The sequence below is a fragment of the Rhinoderma darwinii genome, chromosome 13 (assembly GCF_050947455.1).
Source record: "Rhinoderma darwinii isolate aRhiDar2 chromosome 13, aRhiDar2.hap1, whole genome shotgun sequence".
Lineage (NCBI taxonomy): Eukaryota > Metazoa > Chordata > Amphibia > Anura > Rhinodermatidae > Rhinoderma > Rhinoderma darwinii.
This window is the reverse complement of record NC_134699.1, coordinates 18,654,808-18,675,091: the sequence shown is the minus strand read 5'-3', so window position 1 is coordinate 18,675,091 and position 20,284 is coordinate 18,654,808. Positions and strand designations below refer to the sequence as shown.

The window sequence follows — 20,284 nt, the reverse complement described above, 5'->3', positions numbered from 1 at the left end:
TATGGGCTTACTGTGAGGTTTAAAGGGTTAATGACGTCTCCGGTTGGCTGGCACTGTGTCTCATTCTTTGTCTTCACCAGCACTTCTGTAAGGTATAATAGCCACTTCCCATTGGTCACTTCATACGGCCATTCCACGGCTAGGTTCAGGGTCACCAGATTGTCCAGAGGTTCACCCTCTTTTTTAACCTACAACAAAAAGCTGACACATGTTAGAGCAATGTCTCAGGCTATTAACTGCCAATTTGGGATACTTTGTCTACACCCCAACCATCTCTCACCATAAATACAAACTTCACAGGGTTACCCACATCATGCACGGTCTTCATGGCCGATTCCCCCATCACTTGGCCACTGAAATAGGTCTGTAGGTTCTGTGGTGTCCTGTGTTTCCCATCATACAGAGTAAAGAAGGAGACAGTGACTTAACATAAAACAACATTACTATTACATCCTCTGGTCGAATTTAAAGGGTAACTCCACTCCAAATAGTTAATCTAATTTGGCTGCCTGGCACTCCCCCGTTATAACAGTTGGTCACCAGGGGTTAGAGAAGCCGGACCTGTAACCATCACTTTATCGGCAGGCCGGCTTCTTTCTTGGAAGTTGTCCACGTGGAACAACCCCATTGATCTTGCTTAGTCTTAATATATGTTGAGTTAAAAGATCCCATAAGTACGCCAAACCTATTATCAAAGTTCCTTGACGACAGGTTTATCAGGGGAGAAGGATTGACTCATCTATTGAGACTCTTCCGTTGTCACCCAAGACCATTTGGATCAAGTGAAGTTTATGTCCCGCTGATTGAATAGTTGTTAACACAAATGAAGTATATGTCCCCGTCAATATTTTTAGTGATAACAATTTATTTATAAACATAAGCTTACACATCAACTATGGTGCGTTCCCATATTCCAGTCAGTTGTGCAGCTTGTTTTTCAGAGGTTTCCAAACACCAGAGGGCATTAATGCGTAGCGATGTGTGACTTTTCAAAGAAAAAGCCCTTTCTGATGGATCCCCATGATGACGCACAGTTCTTGTAAATACACTGCCAAGAATATCCATCACGACATTGGCGATGAGCGAACCAACGCAGAGGTTGATGGCAGTTTTCGCAGTCCAGATTGTTTGCGAGTAAAAAGCGCTTTTTCATGAATTCGATGACCGGTTTTATTCATACCAGCTACAATAGGGTGAAGTGTCTTCTCAAAGAAATGTCCATCCATTTTAATTTAAGTTCAGCAAAAAATTGCAATTAACGGGGGACATTTATCAAGCTGTCTTAAGAATGTTCTTTGTTGCCCATAACAACCAATCAGAACTCAGTTTTCATTTTACCTCAGCTCATCAATACAGTATATGAAAGCTGTGGGGTTGCTATGGGCAACAAAGGACGTTCTTACTAGAAGGCAGCACTGAGGAAGCAGGGGCACATAATCTTCACTTGATCCGACCATTTATAGGGTGGTAGTCTGCCTCTAACCCCCTTTGACACTGGTTTTTTTCACATAGGGTGTATCTAAATAAAATACATTGTGAAACATCTAAATTTTTGCAGTGACCACTAGAGAACACACAAGCGGCGGACACGTCTCGTTTTGTACATCTCTCTTTTCTGCTGTGCAGTGCAGACTGAATTTTTATCAGCCAATAAAATGACTGAATGACAGATCTGTTGTCCTGCTGGAGACAAGATAGGCAGGACTGCAATATATCGTGTCTCTATTTAACTGTCTGCTGCTAATAGGAGCTATTGCTGCAGCCATAAAGCACACACTTCCTGCTGCTCTATACTCCAATATGGCAGCTCCCGGTTACACATGGAATACATATTAATAATCCCTGCTGCTGCGGTTCTTTCCTCCTTCCACTGTCTCTATAATTGAGTATATATTTTAAGGGAGTACTTACACGGATAATGAAGTCTTTATTGTGTACTCTACCAAGAAGTCAGCATATTCCTCCTCAAGATCGATCTGTTTACTCAATCTAAAAGGAAAACACAGAGGAGCTTAGCTGCATCTATCCCACATGGACGGACTGGATGAAAAATGTTGTATTGTAACATATCATCATGGACCAGCGCTGTAAATTATCCAAGTCAACAATGTCAAAGTTCATAGATTTTAAGGGGTTGTCTGTTATGTATAATTCTTTTTTGTTATATGGATACTCTGAAAATAAGTTGATCCCAGGTTGTCCCGCTATTGGAAACCTTAGCGATCGGCTGTAATCAGCAGGGGAACCTGGCAGCAAGGGCTCCATTTCCCTCCAGCACCACCACTGGATAAATGAAGCATTACATGGTGCCCATTAAAATCAATAGACTATCCTTGTAATGCAAGGACATGTTGGTTCCTCCAAAGTAAGTGGCGTTCTTTGCAGCAACTCTGGTTGATGGATGAAGGACCTGAAGGGGGAACCCTGTGTATTAACTCAATTTTTTTTTAAATAGGGTTTTCTAAAACTGATAACTCCTTTAAGGTATACAGACGTGTATACAACGGATGCATAAAGTGGAAGCAACTCTCCGTGTCCTGAGACCTCCACTACAGCTAGAGTCTGTGGCTCCTGAGAGCAAATCGGTGGGCCATCTTCACCTCCCCTGAAAAAAAGCCAACAGAAGAGGACTAGGGGGTCATAGCTTAAGGAGTTCCACTAATGAGAAGGTAAACTTGGAGGTACACTTTAATTTAGAAACTCTACTCAGGTGTCCTTCACATAGGTTCCTCTAAAATTCTGTTGCTATTTCTTACGTTGACAGCTGGAGTCCAGCGACCACCTCTCTGGTCTTCAAGTCAATTCCAGATGCTTGAAAAGAGATGACAATCTCAGCCTACAGAAAAGAGTGGTAAGATTACCACATGAACAGCAGATAATACTTGATGATAATGTATTTGTTGTAGACCCTAATAGCTTACTTACCCTCTGGTTCCTTCGGAAAGGGTTCCCAAGATGACACAAGACAGTTCCTTCAAAGACACAGGATCCCTGATATCAAAATGACAATAACATGTTGTTAGTCTAGAGATCTGATCTGGCCGTACATCGTAACATCTTCCTGCCACTTACTGGTCGTACTGAAGAGAAGAGAAGTTCATCTGGAATAGTGACATTTAACATGGCTTCATGGGCATCATCAGCTGTGGAGGTTGCAGTTGGGGAATTGGTCACAACTATTCGAAGTAATACCTTGTTCTCATTAACATCATAATAAAGAATCTGCGTTCCATTAACTCTGTGGGACAGAATACAAAGGAATAAGAAGAGTAACTGATGGCAGTAGATAGCGTTGTGTAATGTATTGTACTGACCAGAAGAAGGAATCGGACAGCAGTCTACATTTCTATATGGAGTAATAGGAGGAGATATAGGGGAGGTTATATGGAGTAATAGGAGGAGATATAGGAGAGGTTATATGGAGTAATAGGAGGAGATATAGGCGAGGTTATATGTAGTAATAGGATCTGATATAGGGGAGGATATATGGAGTAATAGGAGGAGATATAGGGAGAGGTTATATGGAGTAATAGGAGGAGATATAGGGAGAGGTTATATGGAGTAATAGGAGGAGATATAGGAGAGGTTATATGGAGTAATAGGAGGAGATATAGGGGAGGTTATATGGAGTAATAGGAGGAGATATAGGGAGATGTTATATGGAGTAATAGGAGGAGATATAGGGAGAGGTTATATGGAGTAATAGGAGGAGATATAGGGAGAGGTTATATGGAGTATTAGGAGGAGATATAGGAGAGGTTATATGGAGCAATAGGAGGAGATATAGAGGGGTTATATGGAGTAATAGGAGATATAGGAGAGGTTATATGGAGTAATAGGAGGAGATATAGGGAGAGGTTATATGGAGTAATAGGAGGAGATATAGGGAGAGATTATATGGAGTAATAGGAGGAGATATAGGGGAGGTTATATGGAGTAATAGGAGGAGATATAGGGAGGGGTTATATGGAGTAATAGGAGGAGATATAGGGAGAGGTTATATGGAGTAATAGGAGGAGATATAGGAGAGGTTATATGGAGTAATAGGAGGAGATATAGGGATAGGTTATATGGAGTAATAGGAGGAGATATAGGGAGAGGTTATATGGAGTAATAGGAGGAGATATAGGGAGAGGTTATATGGAGTATTAGGAGGAGATATAGGAGAGGTTATATGGAGCAATAGGAGGAGATATAGAGGGGTTATATGGAGTAATAGGAGGAGATATAGGAGAGGTTATATGGAGTAATAGGAGGAGATATAGGGAGAGGTTATATGGAGTAATAGGAGGAGATATAGGGAGAGATTATATGGAGTAATAGGAGGAGATATAGGGGAGGTTATATGGAGTAATAGGAGGAGATATAGGGAGGGGTTATATGGAGTAATAGGAGGAGATATAGGGAGAGGTTATATGGAGTAATAGGAGGAGATATAGGGAGAGGTTATATGGAGTAATAGGAGGAGATATAGGGAGAGGTTATATGTAGTAATAGGAGGAGATATAGGGAGAGGTTATATGGAGTAATAGGAGTAGATATAGGGAGAGATTATATGGAGTAATAGGAGGAGATATAGGGGAGGTTATATGGAGTAATAGGTGGAGATATAGGGAGAGGTTATATGGAGTAATAGCAGGAGATATAGGGAGGTTATATGGAGTAATAGTAGGAGATATAGGGGAGGTTATATGGAGTAATAGGAGGAGATATAGGAGGAGGTTATATGGAGTAATAGGAGGAGATATAGGAGAGTTTATATGGTGTAATAGGAGGAGATATAGGAGAGGTTATATGGAGTAATAGGAGGAGATATAGGGAGAGGTTATATGGAGTAATAGGAGGAGATATAGGGAGAGGTTATATGGAGTAATAGGAGGAGATATAGGGAGGTTATATGGAGTAATAGTAGGAGATATAGGGGAGGTTATATGGAGTAATAGGAGGAGATATAGGAGGAGGTTATATGGAGTAATAGGAGGAGATATAGGAGAGTTTATATGGTGTAATAGGAGGAGATATAGGAGAGGTTATATGGAGTAATAGGAGGAGATATAGGGAGAGGTTATATGGAGTAATAGGAGGAGATATAGGAGAGGTTATATGGAGTAATAGGGAGAGGTTATATGGAGTAATAGGAGGATATATAGGGGAGGTTATATGGAGTAATAAGAGGATATATAGGGGAGGTTATATGGAGTAATAGTAGGAGATATAGGGAGAGGTTATCTGGAGTAATAGGAGGAGATATAGGAGAGGGTATATGGAGTAATAGGAGGAGATATAGGGAGAGGTTATATGGAGTAATAGGAGGAGATATAGGGAGAGGTTATATGGAGTAATAGGAGGAGATATAGAGGAGGTTATATGGAGTAATAGGAGGAGATATAGAGACAGGTTATATGGAGAAATAGGAGGAGATATAGGGAGAGGTTATATGGAGTAATAGGAGGAGATATAGGGAGAGGTTATATGGAGTAATAGGAGGAGATATAGGGGAGGTTATATGGAGTAATAGGAAGAGATATAGGGAGATGTTATATGGAGTAATATGAGGAGATATAGGAGAGGTTATATGGAGTAACAGGAGGAGATATAGGGAGAGGTTATATGGAGTAATAGGAGGAGATATAGGGAGAGGTTATATGGAGTAATGGGAGGAGATATAGGGAGAGGTTATATGGAGTAATAGGAGGAGATATAGGGAGAGGTTATATGGAGTAATAGGAGGAGATATAGAGGAGGTTATATGGAGTAATAGGAGGAGATATAGAGACAGGTTATATGGAGAAATAGGAGGAGATATAGGGAGAGGTTATATGGAGTAATAGGAGGAGATATAGGGAGAGGTTATATGGAGTAATAGGAGGAGATATAGAGGAGGTTATATGGAGTAATAGGAGGAGATATAGGGAGAGGTTATATGGAGTAATAGGAGGAGATATAGAGGAGGTTATATGGAGTAATAGGAGGAGATATAGGAGAGGTTATATGGAGTAATTGGAGGAGATATAGAGGAGGTTATATGGAGTAATAGGAGGAGATATAGGGGAGGTTATATGGAGTAATAGGAGGAGATATAGGAGGAGGTTATATGGAGTAATAGGAGGAGATATAGGAGAGTTTATATGGCGTAATAGGAGAAGATATAGGAGAGGTTATATGGAGTAATAGGAGGAGATATAGGGAGAGGTTATATGGAGTAATAGGAGGAGATATAGGAGAGGTTATATGGAGTAATAGGGAGAGGTTATATGGAGTAATAGGAGGATATATAGGGGAGGTTATATGGAGTAATAGGAGGATATATAGGGGAGGTTATATGGAGTAATAGTAGGAGATATAGGGAGAGGTTATCTGGAGTAATAGGAAGAGATATAGGAGAGGTTATATGGAGTAATAGGAGGAGATATAGGAGAGGGTATATGGAGTAATAGGAGGAGATATAGGGAGAGGTTATATGGAGTAATAGGGGGAGATATAGGGAGAGGATATATGGAGTAATAGGAGGAGATATAGGAGAGGGTATATGGAGTAATATGAGGAGATATAGGAGAGGTTATATGGAGTAATATGAGGAGATATAGGAGAGGTTATATGGAGTAACAGGAGGAGATATAGGGAGAGGTTATATGGAGTAATGGGAGGAGATATAGGGAGAGGTTATATGGAGTAATAGGAGGAGATATAGGGAGAGGTTATATGGAGTAATAGGAGGAGATATAGGGAGAGGTTATATGGAGTAATGGGAGGAGATATAGGGAGAGGTTATATGGAGTAATAGGAGGAGATATAGGGAGAGGTTATATGGAGTAATAAGAGGAGATATAGAGGAGGTTATATGGAGTAATAGGAGGATATATAGGGAGAGGTTATATGGAGTAATAGGGGGAGATATAGTGAGATGTTATATGGAGTAATAGGAGGAGATATAGGGAGAGGTTATATGGAGTAATAGGAGGAGATATAGGGAGAGGTTATATGGAGTGATAGGAGATATAGGGAGAGGTTATATAGAGTAATAGGAGGAGATATAGGGACAGGTTATATGGAGAAATAGGAGGAGATATAGAGGAGGTTATATGGAGTGATAGGAGGAGATATAGGGAGAGGTTATATAGAGTAATAGGAGGAGATATAGGGACAGGTTATATGGAGAAATAGGAGGAGATATAGGGAGAGGTTATATGGAGTAATAGGAGGAGATATAGAGGAGGTTATATGGAGTAATAGGAGGAGATATAGGGAGAAGTTATATGGAGTAATAGGAGGAGATATAGGAGAGGTTATATGGAGTAATAGGAGGAGATATAGGAGAGGTTATATGGAGTAATAGGAGGAGATATAGGGAGAGGTTATATGGAGTAATAGGAGGAGACATAGGAGAGGTTATATGGAGTAATAGGAGGAGATATAGGGAGAGGTTATATGGAGTAATAGGAGGAGATATAGGGAGATGTTATATGGAGTAATAGGAGGAGATATAGGGAGATGCTATATGGAGTAATAGGAGGAGATATATGGAGAGGTTATATGAAGTGATAGGAGGAGATATAGGGAGAGGTTATATAGAGTAATAGGAGGAGATATAGGGACAGGTTATATGGAGAAATAGGAGGAGATATAGGGAGAGGTTATATGGAGTAATAGGAGGAGATATAGAGGAGGTTATATGGAGTAATAGGAGGAGATATAGGGAGAAGTTATATGGAGTAATAGGAGGAGATATAGGAGAGGTTATATGGAGTAATAGGAGGAGATATAGGAGAGGTTATATGGAGTAATAGGAGGAGATATAGGGAGAGGTTATATGGAGTAATAGGAGGAGATATAGGAGAGGTTATATGGAGTAATAGGAGGAGATATAGGGAGAGGTTATATGGAGTAATAGGAGGAGATATAGGGAGATGTTATATGGAGTAATAGGAGGAGATATAGGGAGATGTTATATGGAGTAATAGGAGGAGATATATGGAGAGGTTATATGAAGTAATAGGAGGAGATATAGGGAGAGGTTATATGGAGTAATAGGAGGAGATATAGGAGAGGTTATATGGAGTAATAGGAGGAGAAATAGGGGAGGTTATATGTGGTAATAGGAGGATATATAAGGAGAGGTTATATGGAGTAATAGGAGGAGATATAGGCAGAGGTTATATGGAATAATAGGAGGAGATATAGGAGAGGTTATATGGAGTAATAGGAGGAGATATAGGGAGAGGTTATATGGAGTAATAGGTGGAGATATAGGGAGAGGTTATATGGAGTAATAGGAGGAGATATAGGAGAGGTTATATGGAGTAATAGGAGGAGATATAGGAGGGGTTATATGTAGTAATAGGAGGAGATATAGGGAGAGGTTATATGGAGTAATAGGAGGAGATATAGGGAGAGGTTATATGGAGTAATAGGAGGAGATATAGGAGAGGTTATATGGAGTAATAGGAGGAGATATAGGAGGGGTTATATGTAGTAATAGGAGGAGATATAGGGAGAGGTTATATGGAGTAATAGGAGGAGATATAGGGAGAGGTTATATGGAGTAATAGGAGGAGATATAGGGAGATGTTATATGGAGTAATAGGAGGAGATATAGGGAGAGGTTATATGGAGTAATAGGAGGAGATATAGGAGAGGTTATATGGAGTAATAGGAAGAGATATAGGGAGAGGTTATATGGAGTAATAGGAGGAGATATAGGAGATGTTATATGGAGTAATAGGAGGAGATATAGCGGAGGTTATATGGAGTAATAGGAGGAGATATAGGAGAGGTTATATGGAGTAAAAGAGTTATATATAGGGAGAGGTTATGTGGAGTAAAAGAGTTATATATAGGGAGAGGTTATATAGAGAAATAGGAGAAGATATAGGGAGATGTTATATGGAGTAATAGGAGGAGATATAGGGAGAGGTTACATGGAGTAATAGTAGGAGATATAGGAGAGGTTATATGGAGTAATATGAGGAGATATAGGGAGAGGTTATATGGAGTAATATGAGGAGATATAGGGAGAGGTTATATGGAGTAAAAGAGTTATATATAGGGAGAGGTTATGTGGAGTAAGATCACGGTGTGTACGGTCCGTGATTACGGCATGGACGGGCCGCGGACTGTCACCTGCATTTGCGGGCCATGCTCACATTATAAAGTATAGGAGCACAATCCGTAAATGCTAAAAATAGGACATGGGAATATACTGTACGGGAAGATGTCCAAGGCCCATAGATATGAATGGATTAGTATTTTTATCCGAAATTATGGATCTATAATTGCAGATAAAAATTACGGTCGTGAGGCCTAAAAGATCAGAAGAAAACATGATATGGATGAGCAGCAGACTAGACATTAGGTCACACGTAACGGTTAGTGCTCTGACCTTGGCAGTGGCTCCAAGTTTTCCCTCAGGTACTCATACTGCATCTGTAAGTTACTTCTACATACATTATCTGCTCCGCACTCTTTCTGAAAGTGGATCTGAAAAACAATAGTGCACAGTTTGATGGTGTTATTAGCTTTTCGATTACAAAGCGTGTCTTGTACAATAACATGTGTGCACTTGGATTTGCTTTTGTGGTTGGTTGATGCCAGATAGAAAACATCCAGTCCATGGCCAATAATTTTATTCAGTCAGTCAGTGATAACTACTATTAGCCATAGATGTAAACCTAGTGATATTAACATTAGCAATGTACTAGGAATAGATAACTTAAAGGGGTTGCATCCAGAAGACAACGCCTTTCAGATGGAAGCTGCTTCGGCGATCATCTGATCGCTTCTACTCTGTCCTCTCACATCCCCGATCATTTTATCAACTAAGTTTTACTGTAAATTTACTCTGCAGCGGCCACTAGAGGGGAAATGTAATATTACATGCATCTATTCAAACAAAACGGCTGGAGTCCGCCATAGTGAGAGTCATGGTTTCTCTAGCTCATAGAGTGGGCTCCTGAGCAGGTGATCCCCCTATATGATATCCATAAACTCTAACAGAACTTTGGCTTCGTGAGACAACCCTGTCAACCAATTGTACAGATCTTGTCATAACTTACATCAGTCGCTGTTGCTATTGGGGCTACATACATATAATGTTGATACTCTTACCTCCAGAGTTTGTTCTGTGCTCTGATCTTGGTTAAGGATGGGAAAATTGTCCAGTTCAACAATCGTTTTGGGAATTTTCTGTTCACGCTCCAGAATATTATACTTTAGTGAAACGTGTATGGGGTGAAGCTTATCTCGGGTATTATTCTGGGGTGAATAAAAATCAGAGTAAGATATAGAACTGGAGATCTGTGTACAGGGTGAAATATAGGTAGGAAAAAAAGCATAAAGCATTGCGAGAAAATGTTTCTCCTTATGCCCCGCCCATTTATATAGGACACACCCCAACCCAAAATAAATACAGACCCCCTAAGCTATTACAGACACCAAACCTCCTAAACAAATATAGATCTCAGACCAGGCCCCATAAATACAGACCCCCACACCAGACCCCTAAATAAACAGATGCTCCAGAGACCCTGAGCTAATACAGACAACAGACCAAGGCCCCTAAATATAGACCCTAGACCGGACTATCCCCTTAATACAGACCCCAGTCCAGACTCCCATTATACAGACCACAGACCAGACTATCCCCTAAATACAGACCCCAGACCAGAATATATTTTTATACAGACCCCAGACTATACTACAACTAAATACAGAGCCAAGACCAGACGTAGATACTCATCTCTCCCTGTTCTTTACTCCTCATCACTCCCGGTCGCCTCCCATAACAATGTCCTGACACTAGGGCCAGCACCGGGAAGTTCTTTGCGGCAGTGCCCGGTAGTGAAGAGGAGTGCAGAACGGAGAGAGTATATATTTTTTTCCATCTCTCATGTGAGTACAGGAGCTCTCACTTTTTTCCAGGAGTCTCCTGGACATTCAAGGAGAGTTGGAAAGTAGGATTTAAGTAAAGTACATATAGATATCTCACCAACCATTGATATCCGACTGTCTATGGTTGTCCTTATTCACCCCCACTTCCACTAGGATATGCTCCCATAGGAGCATTGCTAAGACACATGTATATTCAGTAATGGTAGAAAGATCCTCCACCACCTGAAGCATCAGGAGGACCCCTACTACTTAGCCTACCCATCTTATTAACATACCATGATACCAGTCCAAGCACATAGAATATGTGTATATGGGTACATCTCGGTGCACATAGAATATAAGGTTATTAATTCCTCACCAGTAACTTAAGCTGTAGGTTTTCACATTTGGTATCCGGCATTGAGAAAAATCCCTTGTAAACACCTCCGGCAGTCCCTAAGAACTTTACTCGAGATGGACGTCTATCATAGTCGGCTTCCACTGTGTACTGGAGAGCTTCAAGGGGGGGAAGATACATAATTGTTATAAACTTCTTAACATTTCTTATTCATAAATTACATGAATCCCCCGCACAGAAATGATAAACTACTTGCTGCTTGAAGCCACCAGTAGAGGGAGCTTAGGAGCTTACAGCATACCGGTTTATTACTGAGTTCAATGTATGGACAGTATCCACTAAGCTCCTAAGCTCCCCCCAGTGGCGGCTGCAGGCAGCAAGAATAGTATCATTTAACTATGGGTTTTCAGGAGATTTAGAGCTCTGTAACAAAAAAAAAACCAAAAAAACAGAGCTCCGTCAGCTATAAATATAGATTAGGAAATTCATCCGCACAGAATGCTGGACCTAGTGTTAAAAGGTGGACATTCACTTTAAGGAATCAGAGATTTTGTGGATTCCAATCCCAGAAACTATGACCAATGGGTTCAGGCACTGTATAGAGCACCACAGCTCCTTCAATCACGGAACTGGCAGGGATTCAGGCTTACGGACCTCCACCACATCATCGGCCATGTCATCTTGAAGATTTTATGCTGGATTTCTCCTTCAAGATTCCCCATTACTAAATCTTCACACATGTGAACAGCATAAGGGTCCTCTTGCACATGGGCCGTGTAAACGAGCGCCAATCAAAGTGATCGGCGCTCGTTTACTCCTGTCACAAGGAGCTATGTATGGGGACGAGCGCTCGTTACTCTGATCGCTCGTCCACATACATTTTCATCATGTCGGCAGCACTTCTCTCTGTTTACTCAGGGAGATGTGCTGCCGACTATGATAATATTTTGGGCTGCATAAACAATACAATCAGATGATGAACGAGTGTTTGCCCGATAATTGTCTCGTGTAAAAGGGCCCTCACACTCACACAGTATTCTCCGGGACTTTATACAGCAAAATACTTACTAATGTTCTGTTTGTATCTGGCGTCACCTGTACTTAGCATGTACGAGAAGCAGAGACGAATATCCATACTGTAACACAGGAGGGCACATATTAAAGAAAGAGGTCAGTACTATAGGCCTAAAAATATATTTGCTATAGATATATATTTGATTTGCTTTTTAACATTATGTAAACTTCCATTGATCCCTTTGCTATCCTAAAAGTCATATCAACTGGCAGAGTTCAAGTGTGTGACAATCCAATATCGGGTGGAGTAATTCCTTCACTATACCAGAAGTTGTGGACAGGATCTGCTGTTAGGGGACATGGAGTGAACGAGAGGGGGTTGTAAAGGCCCTATTACACCAGCCAGTTTTGGCCGGTGCAACGAGCGCCGTTCAACGAGACAGATCGGCGCTCGTTTGCTCCTGTCACACGGAGCTATGGATGGGGACGAGCGGTCATTGCTCTGATCGCTCGTCCCCATACATTTCCATCATGTCTCCCTGTTTACACATGTGCTGCCGACAACGATAATATTTTACTATTTTAAAACGATAAGACCAGCAGATGATCGAGCTTTTGCTCGTTAATCTGCTGATCGTTTCCCTGTTTACACAGGGCAATTATTGGTTACCGAGCGTTCTATGAACCCTTGTCTGCCCGATAATTGCCCAGTGTAAAAGGGCCTTAAAGGGAACCTGTCACCAGCGTTTCACCTATTAAGCCAGCAATACCTGGTGGTAGTGGGTGAAAAATCATTTTCATGTAACCTATAATTATCTTCTAAGTCGGCTCTGTACAAATCTTCACTCCTCAAGCCTTTCCGAGTTAACCCCGCCTCGTTACTTTGATTGACAGCTCCTCGCCTTCCCCCAGCACACTCAAAATCCTGTGCTTGTGCATCGATGTCATGTTCTGGTGCATACGCTCAGCGGGGCATGTGCAGTAACTAGATTTGAGGCCCGGATGAAGCAGGGACGGGTGTAGGACCATACATGGCGGGGGCATGCGCGCTATCTCAGAAAACATTTTGGCATTCAGGATGGTTCAGTTTTCGGTGGTGGGCGGGCATGAGAAGAGGAATGAACAAGACTGCCAGATGATTACCATAAAATGCGCAGAATGTTTGCAGACCGTTATTTAGGGTCAGAGGAGGAGTTTCGGAGCGGGTATAACGGCAATGAACTTTAGACAGCAGCGGCCAGCGAGGGGTGAGGAGAGTTCTATAGGTGAAAAGCTGGTGGCAGGTTCCCTTTAACCTCTAAGGTTGTTCAGGAATACGACAAAATATCACAAAACAATGCACCACAAGTAAACAATAGGGATCAGCGCCACAGACAATGATTATCATTAAAGGAGCCTTCCCTTTTCAACATCTGTTTGCTGTCAGTGAATGGGAATATTTTGATTAACTTCCAGACCCTACCAACCTGCCCATGACCTGATATTTCTCACAGCTGAGTGTTTGCAACAATTGTATCCAGTCTGGGCAATCCTCTGTCAGCTTAACATATCATCAGCACAAATCGCTATCCTGTTCCGTTTGTCTGTTACAATGGATTAGTGCAGGTAAAATGTGTCAGTCTGCAATCAAGGCTGTTTACTTCACAGATGATTGCCTACACACCAGATACAATTGTAGCAAACCCTCAGGTGTAAGGTGTGTATTGGTTACCATGCCTATTGATGTAAATAAGAATGTGTCCGTTCACTGACAGCAAATAGAGATCTTGAAAATGGTGAGGAAAGGAAATACAAAGTATGTAAGAAAATCGCAGAACTTTGCATTATACGATTATTATGTTTTTAAAGGGGTTGCCCACTATGGACAATCTCTTATTGTTAGATGGGTTTCCTGACGATAAGCTGGCAACAAGGTGTCCCGCAACGATCAGCTGTGATTTGTGGGGAACGTGGCAACAAGTGTTCAATTCACTTACAGCAATACTGCAGGGAAAGTCAAGTATTACACAGTTCCTATCGAAATCAATGTGCTGTCCACGTAATGAATAGACATGCCAGGACCTCAAGATCCCACTGCTCTGTTTAATAGATTAGGGTACTGAACGTAGGACCACCCTTTATTAACCCCAAAAAATTGGTATTCTAAAAGAAACAACCCCTTTAAGTCAAAAGGTTGTTACCATAGTATATACCTTAACTGAAGGGATACAAAGAGCTACAGAGAACAAAAAGGAGAATAAATGAGTAGGGGTATAAGGGGACTCTCACCAGGAAGGAGAAGATAAACATTTATTGGGGTCCAGAAGTGTTGGTGTTACAGAGAACTCCTTTATGATATTGATAACAGGTCGAGATCTACAAAATAATAAAAAAAAATGAGGTCAAATATATAACTTTAGATATAGAGTCCATCACTTTCAGTGTATTATCCCAAACAGAGAAGAAAGTAGAGGCCAGAACCATGGCCCATAGCAAGTGAGTGCTAGACGAAAACGACAGGAAATTCCTGCCTGGGGTATCATGGCAAGTTGTATAAGGGTAGGCTGTGATAGAGTCCAAGGGCTCCATATGACAACACTAAAGTCCTAGTCTACTGTATTATAGCCCTAGTTTACTGTATTATACTCCTAATCTACTGTATCATAGTCTGAATCTACTGTATCATAGTCCTAATCTACTGTATCATAGTCTGAATCTACTGTATCATAGCCCTAGTCTACTGTATCATAGTCCTAGTTTACTGTATCATAGGCCTAGTCTACTGTATCATAGTCCTAGTTTACTGTATCATAGTCATAGTCTACTGTATCATAGTCCTAGTTTACTGTATCATTGTTCTAGTTTACTGTATCATAGTCCTAGTCTACTGTATCATAGTCCTAGTCTACTGTATCATAGTTTGAATCTACTGTATCATAGTCCTAGTCTACTGTATCATAGTCCTAGTTTACTGTATCATAGTCCTAGTCTACTGTATCATAGTCCTAGTTTACTGTATCATAGTCATAGTCTACTGTATCATAGTCCTAGTTTACTGTATCATTGTTCTAGTCTACTGTATCATAGTCCTAATCTACTGTATCATAGTCCTAATCTACTGTATCATAGTCTGAATCTACTGTATCATAGCCCTAGTCTACTGTATCATAGTCCTAGTTTACTGTATCATAGTCCTAGTCTACTGTATCATAGTCCTAGTTTACTGTATCATAGTCATAGTCTACTGTATCATAGTCCTAGTTTACTGTATCATTGTTCTAGTCTACTGTATCATAGTCCTAATCTACTGTATCAGTCCTAGTCTACTGTATCATAGTCCTAATCTACTGTATCATAGTCCTAGTCTACTGAAAAATAGTCCTAATCTACTGTATCATAGTCCTAATCTGCTGTATCATAGTCCTAATCTGCTGTATCATAGTCCTAGTCTACTGTAGCAGTTTGAATCTACTGTATCATAGCCCTAGTCTACTGAAAAATAGTCCTAATCTACTGTATCATAGTCCTAATCTGCTGTATCATAGTCCGAGTCTACTGTAGCAGTTTGAATCTACTGTATCATAGACCTAGTTTACTGCATTATATCCCTAGTCTACTGTACCATAGCCCTAGTCTACTGTATCATAGTCCTAGTCTACTGTATCATAGTCCTAGTATCATAGTCCTATTTTTCTGTATCATAGTCCTAGTCTACTGTATTATAGTCCGAGTCTACTGTATCATAGTCCTAGGTTACTGTATCATAGCCCTTATCTATTGTATCATTTTCCTATCTTACTGTATCACAGCCTTAGTCTACTGTAACATTGTCCTACTTTACTGAATCATAGTCCTAGTGTACTCTATTATAACCCTAGTCTACTATATCATAGCTCTAATCTACTGTATTATAGCCCTAACCTACTGTATCATAGCCTTAGTCTATTGCACACATGTCAAACATAAGGCCCACAGGCCGAATCTGGCCCGACACATCATTTTACGTGGCCTGCGATGTAATCTGCATGTAAAAACCTGAATCAGGTTTTTACATTCAGCGCCACAACAGCAGGACTTCTAAGTTGGACAGGAGTCCCCGCGCGGCAGCACAGTCTTCTCCAGAGCCTAGTGAGTAAGTCTGAGTGAGGTCGATGCCAGGAGTGGATCACTCCAGTCACCTGACCTCACGTCAGTGACGTGAGGTCAGGTAACTGACTCACGTCAGGTAAGGTAACTGGACTAGTTCATTCCCGGGCCGACACCGACCTCACTCAGACCGCCGCCGCGTAACCTGCTGCTAAATGTGAGTCATGTCAGGCAGAGTGGTAGCGGTAAACTAATGCTCTTCGCTCTGGGGCCTGGAGCATTCTGTACAAGGGGGGGGGGCTGTGTGGCACTATCTACAGGAGGGGGGGTGGCGGGGGGCTGTGTGTATGGTGCTATATACAGGGGGCTAGACTGGGGAATTAATACTGTGTGGGTGCACGGTTACTGAGGGGGTACTTTTATTGTGTCAAGCACTGAGGGATAATTATTACCAAGGGTTAGCTGAGTCGTCCAGAAATTAATGAAGTGGAGGTTGGCAACCCTGGTTTACTCCCACATCGAGATTTTGTCTTGGCTGTGCATAAATCCTTAACAGTTTAGCGAGCGGTTACATTTATACAGTCTTACAATTACAATCGGTCCTTTGAAGGCAATCATACGGCCCTCAGTGAAAATGAGTTTGACACCCCTGGTGTACTGTGTCCTAGTCTACTGTATCATAGCCTTAGTCTACTATATTATAGTTCTAGTCTATTATAGTATAGCCCTAGTCTACTGTATCACAGCCCTAGTCTACTGTATTATAGTTCTAGTCTATTATAGTATAGCCCTAGTCTACTGTATCACAGCCCTAGTCTACTGTATCACAGCCCTAGTCTACTGTATCATAGACCTATACTTAGACAATGGACCCAAGCTTCGGCAACACGTCCCCAATATGACCCTATCTAGTCACAAAGGATATACAGAAGTAGTACCTGAGTAGAGCAATGTGATCAGATAAACTGCCCACGAGCAGATCCGGGTAAGAATTTCCATCAACATCCATGTTCCCATTGAGTGAATATCCAAACATTTGTATCCCGCCAACCTGAGACCCATCGATTATCTGCAAGAGCGCAAATGATATTCACATCTAAGCATTTTAATTTAGATAATTGCAAGTGGCTCAAAATAAATGTATCCTTCTGTGCCACCGGTCAAATCTCGTTTAGTGCCACATGATCGCAGCGCCCATTGGTTAGCCACTGCTTTGACTTCGCTATTGGCAACACGTCACCGCTGCGGCCATCAATTAACTGCCACGGTCATGTCATGCTGGGAAAAAAATCATTGCTCTGCAATGACAACAGAAAGGAGACAAGTGTTTTTTTTCAGCTGTTGTAAACAACTTAAAGAGTCTCTGTCACCACATTATAAGTGCCCTTTCTCCTATATAAGGAGATCAGCGCTATAATCTAGGTGACAGTAATGCTTTTTATTCAATAAAACCATCTGTTTTCACTTTATTAGCGATTTTAGATTTATGCTAATGAGTTTCTTAATGCCCAAGTGGGTGTATTTTTACTTTAAACCAAGTGGGCGTTGTACAGGGGAGTGTATGACGCTGACCAATCAGTGACCAATCAGCGTCATACACTTCTCTCCATTCATTTAGGCAGCGCATAGGGATCCTTTTAGATCAGTATGTGCTGTCTTATACTGACACATTAACGTTACTGAAGTGTTTAGACAGTGAATAGACATTCCACGGGATGTCTATTCACAATCTCTGCACTTCATTACTGTTTTTGTGGTAGTTACAGCAGAGCAAAGCGTAATCTCGCTGTAACCTGTCATTTACCGCGTAATCTCGCGAGATTGCGCTTCCTCTGCTGTATCTACCACAGACAGAGTAACTAAGTGCAGAGATTGTGAATAGACATCCCGTGGAATGTCTATTCACGGTCTAAACTCTTCAGTATTGCTAATGTGTTAGTATAAGACAGCACATAGTGATCCAAAAGGATCCCTATGCACTGACTAAATGAATGGAGAGGAGTGCATGACGCTGATTGGTCACTGATTGGTCAGCGTCATACACTCCCCTGTACAACGCCCACTTGGTCTAAAGTAAAACACGCCCACTTGGGCATTAAGCAACTCATTAGCATAAATCTAAAATCGCTAATAAAGTGGTGAAAATAGATCGTTTTATTAAATAAAAAGCATTACTGTCTTATACATTACAGCGCCGATCTCCTTATGTATGAAATAGGGCACTTATAATGTGGTGACAGAGACTCTTTAAAAAGAAATGTCCATCTTTGCAACCATTTTTTTTCTAAATGCATCTAAAATGAAAATTGAAGCAACTTAGGAATTTCATTAAAAATCTATTTTTTTGTATCTACAGCTCCTATGCAGACCTGTGTGTCTCCATAGTTACAGACTACAAACAAACTCTGTGTAGTCTGATCTGCTTCTTGCTTTTACCAAATGTAAGTTAGTAAGAATTATGTGACTGATAGAAGTGAGCATGACTGCAGGATCAGACTACAAATGGTTTGTTTGTAGACTGTTACCATGGAGACACATAGGTCTACAGAGGAGCTGTAGACACAAAACTATCGGAGATTCTTAATGTTGCTTTAATTTTCATTTTAAATGCATAGGAACCATAAAAAATAGTTTGGGAGGTGGACATAGCTTGTAATGTTTTAATCATGCAATTTATCTGTGACTAATAAGGGCGAGTGAACAGGGACTATGCAATGTGTTACCTGGCTGGGTTTGGACTGCAGACCGTTGGACTTGCTGAGGTAGATGTAAACTTTGCCCATTTCTTCAAAAGGGGCCCCCACTGCCAGGTCTGTACAGAGAAGACTTTCTATTACACATCATTCGCTGAGACTACAATAGGTTAATTTATATGGCACCTGCTACTCACCAGTGAATCCATCCTGGTTAATATCACCAATGTTCGCCAGTGCAAAACCGAAACCAGAGTCCGTAGGACCTTGCAACACCAAAGACGGCTTATCATTAAAACTCCCAACTTCGTTGGTATAAATGTAAACCGCTCCACCAACTTCCTTCCTCTGGTCAAAATAATACGGAGCGCCAACTGCTATGTCCTGCCACCTGCGGGTGGATCAAGGTAATGAAGTCTCAGTGTGCACAATACAAATCATAGAATAAGGCCCCATCACACAACCGTATTTTTATCTATCCGTAAATACTGTCCGTAAATAGTCATCCATAATTTATCTGTATATATGGAACGGTATCCTCAAATACAGTCCGTACAAAAAAGAGGGAGGCTACAAATGATATCACCAACATGTTGCATAGCAACGCTTCCGTAAATACGAACGGTTTACAGATGTACATCCGTAGCTGTCCGTATTTACGGAAGCGCCCATATGCTTCTATGGGAGAGTTCTTGCCATAATTATGGACAAGAATAGGACAAGTTCTATCATTTTTCCAGCACGGACACCCATCCGTAAAATACTGAAAGGTGTCCATGGCCAATAAAAATGAATGGGTCCGTAATTACGGATGAAATATAATGGTCGTGTGCCTGGGGCCTAACAAGTACATAGAAGATATAGAGAAATCCAAGGTCGAATTCTACAAGTATGGAGGGGCATGTAGTGGGCATGGTTCCCATTACATTAACTGTACTTCTACTACTTACCCATCATTGTTAAAATCAGCCAGGGCAATGATGTTGCCAAAGTAGGAGCCCACCTGGTCCCCACTTAGCACCTGTTTGAGTTTCAAGGCTTTCTCCTCCATTTCCATCAGGTACACAGCACCCTTATGGTTCCAGCGAGGAGCCCCAGAGACAACGGTGATTTTATTTTTTAGCAGTAAATCCGTGCCAACCTGTATAGAGTAACCTGTAGGAGAGGAGAATAAAAATCAAAGTATCATAGGATGAAAAGTCCTGAGTGCTTCTCCAACCAAGTTTATAGCACCATGTTCTTCCCCCCTTGGGGGGACACCAGACAACCGCTTTGACCCACTCAAATG

At 41.2% G+C, this 20,284-nt stretch overlaps 1 protein-coding gene and 1 long non-coding RNA gene across 3 annotated transcripts in view; one reads left to right on the top strand and one right to left on the bottom strand.

The window, feature by feature from the left end:
• Positions 1 to 20,284, bottom strand: part of ITGA3 (integrin subunit alpha 3) — a 48,424-nt gene that overhangs the window by 5,037 nt on the left and 23,103 nt on the right. For both annotated transcript variants that reach the window (XM_075846284.1, XM_075846285.1), the window contains exons 6-20: positions 19,947 to 20,151; positions 19,194 to 19,387; positions 19,027 to 19,115; positions 17,242 to 17,372; positions 14,507 to 14,593; positions 12,293 to 12,360; positions 11,246 to 11,382; positions 10,105 to 10,251; positions 9,380 to 9,477; positions 3,073 to 3,238; positions 2,926 to 2,991; positions 2,757 to 2,836; positions 1,912 to 1,989; positions 281 to 383; positions 12 to 188 (exon numbers count right to left, since the gene is read on the bottom strand). In XM_075846284.1, coding sequence (XP_075702399.1) covers positions 12 to 188; positions 281 to 383; positions 1,912 to 1,989; positions 2,757 to 2,836; positions 2,926 to 2,991; positions 3,073 to 3,238; positions 9,380 to 9,477; positions 10,105 to 10,251; positions 11,246 to 11,382; positions 12,293 to 12,360; positions 14,507 to 14,593; positions 17,242 to 17,372; positions 19,027 to 19,115; positions 19,194 to 19,387; positions 19,947 to 20,151 — 1,826 coding nt within the window. The remainder of the gene's footprint in view (positions 1 to 11; positions 189 to 280; positions 384 to 1,911; positions 1,990 to 2,756; positions 2,837 to 2,925; positions 2,992 to 3,072; positions 3,239 to 9,379; positions 9,478 to 10,104; positions 10,252 to 11,245; positions 11,383 to 12,292; positions 12,361 to 14,506; positions 14,594 to 17,241; positions 17,373 to 19,026; positions 19,116 to 19,193; positions 19,388 to 19,946; positions 20,152 to 20,284) is intronic.
• LOC142666299 (uncharacterized) lies at positions 1,588 to 3,357 on the top strand. The gene is made up of 3 exons (XR_012851657.1): positions 1,588 to 2,669; positions 2,765 to 2,851; positions 2,946 to 3,357. It is a non-coding gene; the product is annotated as an uncharacterized LOC142666299 (long non-coding RNA).